Source organism: Triticum urartu, chromosome 4A (assembly GCF_056163025.1).
Source record: "Triticum urartu cultivar PI428250 chromosome 4A, HENAU_Tu73, whole genome shotgun sequence".
In the NCBI taxonomy this organism is placed as follows: domain Eukaryota; kingdom Viridiplantae; phylum Streptophyta; class Magnoliopsida; order Poales; family Poaceae; genus Triticum; species Triticum urartu.
Window position 1 is genome coordinate 342,054,181 of NC_141876.1, and position 7,756 is coordinate 342,061,936.

The following is a 7,756-nucleotide window of genomic DNA, read 5'->3' on the forward strand; positions in this document are numbered from 1 at the left end:
ATGACGTTCCCCGAGCTCTTGATCCAACTGAGGACGAGGGAGAGTTCCGTCAGCACAATAGCGTGGCGACGGTGGTAATGAAGCTACCGGCGCAGGGCTTCACCTAAGCACTACGACAATATGACCGAGGTGGTAAACTGTGGAGGGGGGCACTGAACATGGCTAAGAGATGTTTGTTGTCCTTTGGGGTGCCCCCTACCCATTTAAAACAAAACAGAGGCTGGGCAACTCGCTCCCAGGGAGCTCCCCCGATTTCAGCCTTCGTTAGCCGTTCGATTTTGGTCAACGCAGTCTTTTTTTCGCTGCTGGCCGTTCGATCGTCGCTAGAAAACGCCGGTGTAGTTTTGACCGCGCGGTGAATTGTGGATAGGGAATGACCTGTGGGCTCGGGGCGGGATCTAATTGGCTGGGTTTCTCATTTTTGGGTGCGCGCGCAGCCTCTCCTGTCGTGCCGCGTGCGCACGTCGTGGGCGCTGCGCCATTCCCGGTTCCCGCTCGCCCCTCTTGTTCGCCTGTTGGCGTAGCTGCAAGTGGGTCTACCTGCTCCTTGGTCCCACACGCCGGTCTGATGGCTATGTCTTTTTTGTGTGAGCGTTGCCTACCGCGTCGCGTCGTAGGTCAAACGCGCACTGTCCGCGTCGTGCGTTACGGGGAGCAGTTGCGCAGGGATGGGCCAATGCGTGTGTAGCCGGCTTATGCACCCGCGTCTGCCCTATAGTGATGACAGGTGGACCGAAGTTGCTCCTGGTCCCATTCGTCGGTGGCCCTGGCTGCGCGTCTCGTCGCGGTCGGGATTCGCCCGTGCGCTGCGCTCGCCCTGCGGAACGTGCAAAAGGGTCAAAACCCTAGCCGCCAGTTCTCGTCAAGCACGCGGCCCCTCCGCCTCGTCTCCTCCCTACTCCCTCCTCTCCCACGCCGCCGCCCTCGAGCCCGCGCCGCCTCCACCTCATCTCCTCCCCGCTCCCTCCTCTACAACGCAGCGCCCTCGATGCGCTGTAAGGTACCCCGTCGACACGTCGGGGATACGCAGCGACGGAGCTCAGCCGGAGCGCAGCAGAAACCCACTCCTAACCCTATTCGCTCGATTGACAGGAGCAGGGCAACGGATTGGATCGAGGGCGAGCTGGCCTCGCCGCCGCTGCACCTGGATTCGCTGGCCGCCGCGTCGAGTCACCTCCGTCGCCGTCGCGAGTCAGCTCCACCGTTGCCGCCAGGAATCCCTTCCCGACAAGGTAACTTCCTCCAAATCCATGCTCTCCATGGTCCTACAGCCCTGCTTGATGCGTGTGTGTTGTATGCGTTTACGCCTCCCTTCCGATCTTCAGATCTCCATATTTGGTGAATGCGGTGTTTTGGTTTCGTCAGATTACTATCTGTATTTGGGGATTAGCTACGAATTGATGTTTTAGTTTGAGCGTGGATACTCGGCAGTGGTGATTTAGATATTTTTGTAGAATAGAATGGTTAACTCGGTCTATTTCTGGAGAACTGCAGTGTAGATGATATATGTATGAACGATCGTAACACTGAAAATGCAAAATTTACAGTATGGTGTAATGATGGTCGGTGGGGTGACTTTTTTTGATGGCATTGCCCAGTGCAGATTTTGGATTTCTACTGAGTGGTACCGTGTTCTGAGATTAGTTTTTTTCTGTTGCTATCTGCAGGAAAATTCCTAGGGATTTGATTGATGGAGGCATCACTATTTGGCGCTGGATTATCCATTTTTGCAGCACCAGCAATGTTGTTTTTGTTTGGAATGGCCAGTTCTCAATTTCTAAATCGGCTATACTATACTTCTTGTCAGGTTACATTATCTTGCTTGGTTTCAGTCTATATGTAGCACAAAAATAGGTGACATGGTTGGTTTGTATGTTACACTAAGGAACACCACCATAAGGATAAGGGCATTGCACTTCTTTGTTTATATTTGGTCTGTTCCTATTTGATTTGCTGTAGTACTTAATTGCTACACCATTTCAAGTTTCTTACTATTTGCTTCTTGCTGTTTCATTGTATTCAGTTATGATATATTTTTCAACTATACAAGCACTTGGGGAAGTCAGGAAAACTGAACCAAAGACAAACACTTTTACTGATGATGTTGGGGCTTTTTTTAACTGAGATGTGAAAGATGCATCTTATCCCCTGAGATATATTGCCTTTAATCTCTTGATTTTTTCCCTGACATGCTAATATAGAGCCAGATATGCATGATCCATCATACACATTACAACCAATTATCCATTGGTTCTTTTGTCCATAGAGGTGATTTTGTTTGGACCATTAGTCTAGGTAGTGACATTTTGATCGATAAGGCACAAGTTTATTTTCTTTTTCACTCGGGCTACACTAAAGTAAGCATAACTGTCAGTGAAATGAAGGCATACAAATCATGAAGTTTTTGCCTTGGCTGTGTGCCTCGTTTAGTTGTCACTTATTTATTTCTGGGAAGTTATTCAATTCTCATTGAGCTTTCCTTATGCTTTCCATTGCTAAAGAAGAAATTTAAATACGCAATATTTTAATGTCTGAGGAGGCGAGAGGAGATGAAAAAGGGCTGTAAGGTTGTACTTTGGTGCGTCTCTGGCCAATGATGGCTGGATCCATCTGACGCTCTTCCAAGCAGAGCAGTGCAGATTTGCTGACTGGTACAACATCTAAACCTTGGCTACCCTAGCTAAATTTTACATCTCTTAGTATCAACAAATAAGTTGGTTACAGTATATACTTGAAGATTGCAGCAGGCACAAAATGCTTGGCTAACCAGCCGGTTAATTGAGTTGTGCCTACGAAGGATCAGTCGAGTAGTTGTTTTTTTCTAAAATAAATGAGGATTAGTTTGGTTGCCATGTAACGGTAAGGCCAGAATGGTGGTACTGAAAAATGGTTCTTTAATGGTCATATGTGTTGTGGAGTTGGAACTTGATTCTTTTTAAGTTGGAGTGGCTAGGTTGTCTATATGTATTGCATTATTTTTCTACGGAGTACTGTTCTTTCTAATGATTTTTTTAAAGTTAGTATTTAAGTTTACGGCATTATTCTGTGGCGTACTGTTCTTTCTACAACATACTGTTAATATCTTATGCTTTTCAACATTACACGGTTAAAACCTTCTGTATAAGATCTTGCGCTTTCAACATCTGCTCATGGCGCTGTGCGTATTCTGCTATGAACTGTTTACATTATAGAGAGTTGTGGTACCTACATTTGTACGATTTCTTTTAGCTGATGTTGGTTGCTCATACTGACAAAAGGTGTGTTAACAAATGATTGCAGAGCAGCGGAGAAACATGTTTCTACAAATGTGCCAAAACTAATGGATTTAAACTACAGGTATTGCACTATTATTCTACAGGTATCGCTGTATTGCATTATCCAACTGTAAGTCTGTTCTAAACTCTATGCCCCATGTAAATCTGATGGAAGATTGGGCCATTTAATTTTAACCAAAAAGGGTGATATGCTTTGAGTTGCTTGAATCTGTCCAGACATGAAAATTAGATATACTTTGAAAGCTCGATATATGAGTACGAGATAGTTGATACAGGTGTACCTCTTGTAGGAGATTATTAGTTGATTACCTGCTTCTATGCGGTGAACAAATGAGTAAGCAGTTTTAGTTGATAAAGGTGTAGGCAACACACCATATTTGCTCCATTTTTTGGTTTATATGTCAAGGATGTTTAGCCTTTCCTGAATATGTTAATTGTGAAACAGTTTTGATGCAATTTTTGAACCGTTCAGTCTGTTTTGTTCGTGCAGTTCATGGTACCAGATCTGCAGGTTGCATCTTGTGTAGATTTGGCTACCACATTATATGTTGATGTTTCACTTTGCTCAGTCAAAGTTTCAGTAAAGATTTGAATTGAACATATTGTTGTAGACATACAAAAATGGTCTGCATTTTTTACATCGCCCTGACATCCGATTCAAACTATATTTTCTGCCTAAACTGTTGCGTACCCATGAGATCATGGGATAACTCAGACATGAGCCGGTGTCCAGTGCGCAGTTGGGTGCATTATTTGGTGACATCCAATGCTAACTGTTTTTTCAAGGCCACCCAGTGGAGTGAGGGTGAGTAGTGTGGCATCAGCCTACCGTTTATTTAGCTGGTTCTAGGATCTCCTTTGTTGCTGCATCTTGATCTCCTGCTTTGCTGTAACTATGTTCTGCTGCTTGATGTTTGCTTCCTTTCTTTCTAGCTACATGCTTATTCTTTCTAGCCACATGCATGTTTTCCTTTTGCTGTGGGAAATAGTTCAGTTATATTTATCAGTAGCATCTCTATGTTTATAGATACATACTAGGAACGTGCTTATTTAGTGTGGCCTTCTCTTTTTTATGCAAGAAGTGTGCCTTCTCTAATCTGACAATCATCTTATTTGTTGTTCTAAATAATTACTGCAGGATGGAGCAGCAGGCATAGATGAAATCTACTGCCAATTTCTATTGGTTGCGGCATCTTCCGCTGAGTAACTCTACAAAACAGCCTGCTAGCATTGATTCTTGCAATAAAAAAAGTCTGGCATCATTCATAAAAAGCTTATAGACATAGATAATTTCTTAATCCTGCACTGGTTCTCACCAATGAGATTGTAGATGTGGTATTTTGAGAATACCAGTGTAATTCACTGGTCCAAAAGCTCCATTTCTTAATGTGTTTTTGCAGAATGCTACCAGTAATGTTTTTCTTTTCCTTAATGTACAAACATATCTACTAGATATGATTTTGGATCTGAACTTTTCCCTGTCTGCAGCTCACATTGTGGTATGGTCATGGTACAGCAAAAGGAAAAGATGTTTAAACTTTTTTTGGGCGTCATACATGAAAAGTACCTTTATTTCCATCGAGCTTAATTACTAAGAAAATGTTACCACTATTTCCTTACTAATAAACCTAAATGTTCTGAAAGTTCGGTCTCTTGCTCTCTTTGCTTATGAATCGGACACTTTCCCTTTCTTTAGTCCTTACACGGTTCCACCTCGCTTTGACTTCATACTTTGATGGTGTTTGTAGGTATGAAGACTTGAAGAGTGGTCATAATGTTACTTAAAGGAGGCCTCAACTTGCACCAAATACATGGGCATGTGCAACAGCAACTTATGTAGGTGAGTAGGTATTTATGCTTAGTTTTGACTTGAGTACAAAAAAGAGCTTGCTGACATATACAAGAGAATAGGCTACCCATTCTTGAATTGAATCAGATTGGTAGACTAAACCACTGTGGTGTACTCTTCGCTGCTGAGTTATTACAATCCAACTGAAAATAAGGGGAAAACAAACATGATCCTGCCATTTAAATTATCTCATGTTTGTGGAGAAAAGTTGCATAGTTAGCTATTGCAAAATACTATCAACCCAGTTTTTGTTCAATAGACGTCCCTTCTTCGAATGTAGCTTGAACCTGCGCAAGGGCATGGTAGCATGCTCATTCTATTTTTTTTACTAAGGTGGTTACACTTCCCTACTTTTTGCTAAAAGAGAGTCAATTTAGTCATGAGCTATTGCGGCGTTTCTGTTTACTGAATTTCGTTTTGCAGTTCCCTTCTCTTGAATGTTTATTCAAATGTGCCTAATGTTTTTTTTAGGTTTCTAAAAACTAATAAATGCTGCTCTCAAATCAGTTAGGAGGCTGAAGGTAGTAGCTTACTGAACTCTCATTTCCGGAAAAATTTGGAGATGTCTTGGTATGGAGTTTCATGATCAGCTTGCTCCGGCATAGTTAGTCTTTCTAGACTAATTGTTTGTCAGTATCTATTCTATACATGTGTTTGATTGGCTGTGCAAACATGCATGCATTGTTCTGTGTGGAAATTGCTTTATCCGGTCTGTTCTATAGCAATGTTTCCAGTGGCTGTTTAGCACATATATTTAGATAGTTGCATACGCATGCTTGTTTCTGCCAGAAAATTATCTTACCTGATATGTTTTCAGATGCTATTTGGTATACATGTTTGTCTTTGTCATGTTTATGTTGAGTTGTGGATTCCAAAGGTATTTATGATGATTGTTTGCATGGTGGGTCATGTCAGCGATGTGCATTGCATATTCATGATTCAAACTCTTTGTTGGGTATAGATCTATATGAAGTTGTTTTTGAATGGCCCATGATTCGTTTTTTATTAGTATTTTAGTTTAAGCATATTTCTCCAGAGAATCTTGATATCCAGCTGTATATATATCCAGTCATGTTTTTTTACTCTGACCAATTTCTTTTTTTGTTTTACAGTTTGTACAATCTCTAAAGATGGTGCTCCATTGTTCTGTTAATCAAGATTTGTTCCCTCCTTTCTTACTAGCTGATACGTGATGACCGTTTGCATGGGGGGGTTATGTTAACTATATTCTATTCATGATTCAAACTGTTTGTTGGGTAATTTAGTTTAGACATTGTGTCCTGAGAATCTTGATATCTAGCTGTATCGGTATAGTATAGTTTGTGATTTTTCCCTCTGAATTGATATATCCACTCAGGTTGGGATAGGTTATGAGTATTCTTAGTGTGGAAACAGCGGCAGTGCTGCACTTTCATCAGATGATGATATGCCAACCTTGCGCCATTTGGCTCTATGTTACCTGAAAAAGATAACAAAATACACATGCTCAAGTAAACAAAATACACATGCTCAAGTATATATTTTCAAAGATGAATTATCCTTCATTTTCCATTTTAAATGGTTTGAATAAGTATCCTAAGTGGCTGCTAAAACTTACTTCTACCAATGAAGTCAAATATTTTTCATCTTAAATCCCTTCCTCAAGAATAAAGTTATTGAGAAAATGCAAATATTTTTGACGTGCACATGGTTTCAAATGGGTCTCTACGCCATTTGGCGTCTGTGGGCTGGATTCACTTGGACTGTCAGCCCTAAAAAATTAGGAATTGTAAAAAAGATGGGCTTAAATGCTACATAACCAATGAATAAAAATTGAAGAAAAACATGGATCTATGTTACCCATATAACATAACAAATTATGCATGCAAGTTCAGATTTTGAAAGACAAACCTCAATGTAAAGGTTCACAATTCATGCCCTATGCTTGCTCAAACATAAAATTATGAACAAATATTCTCAAACGCGCACATGGTATTAAATGGGATTATGTGCCATTTGGGGCAATAGTCATATTTTCAGACCAGCATGGTTTTTGGTGGGACTTTGTGTTGCCAAATTTAAATGTGTGTGTGCATCTAATTGTAGACAACAAGCCACAATTATTTATTATTATTGTTATTATTATTATTATTATTATTATTATTATTATTATTATTATTATTATTATTATTATTATTATAATAGAGCGTTAAATTTTATTATCATATGTGCTTACCCACAACAAAACCAACTAAATTATGGATTCAGCGGGTCTCTGCGCCACTTGGTAAAAATCGCCACAAAAGAGGGGAGAAGTATAATCTGGATAAATGAGAACTAAATCCATGCATGCAAAGAAATTCGACATAGTAATAGGAAAGGAAAAATCTCACCAGTTGGGTACTTCTTTGCCGGAAATGTCTCTCTCACCAAAATGATCCACCGAGGAAGAAAAAGGGATAAATAGGCTGATAGATGCAGTTGCTGCCGCTTCATATTCTACTCCAGACGGGACACCCAGAGAATTGTTCATGGGTCGGACTAGGTAGCATATGGGCCTTTCAAATACCTATGCCTCCATATGCACAACAAAGGGAGGGTTTTTTCATGCATACGGAAAATAAAAGTTTTGCACAAACACTGCTAAAAATAC

General features: G+C 40.9%; 1 protein-coding gene across 25 annotated transcripts; it reads left to right on the forward strand.

Moving 5' to 3' along the window:
• The first annotated feature begins 645 nt into the window (after positions 1-645).
• Positions 646-6,541, forward strand: LOC125551390 (uncharacterized). 25 transcript variants are annotated; one of them, XM_087518402.1, is made up of 8 exons: positions 646-995; positions 1,093-1,232; positions 1,668-2,651; positions 3,280-3,336; positions 4,414-4,478; positions 4,764-4,838; positions 5,024-5,115; positions 5,596-6,541. In XM_087518402.1, the coding sequence occupies exons 1-3, from the start codon at positions 669-671 to the stop codon at positions 1,852-1,854; spliced, it is 654 nt and encodes a 217-aa protein (XP_087374528.1). In that variant the 5' UTR covers positions 646-668; the 3' UTR covers positions 1,855-2,651; positions 3,280-3,336; positions 4,414-4,478; positions 4,764-4,838; positions 5,024-5,115; positions 5,596-6,541. The 25 variants fall into 25 exon arrangements, with proteins under 25 accessions (XP_087374528.1, XP_087374529.1, XP_087374521.1 ...); XM_087518403.1 differs by lacking the exon at positions 4,764-4,838 and having other exon boundaries at positions 5,596-5,645; positions 6,237-6,541; XM_087518395.1 differs by having other exon boundaries at positions 3,280-4,838; positions 5,632-5,645; positions 6,237-6,541.
• The last annotated feature ends 1,215 nt before the right edge of the window (positions 6,542-7,756 follow it).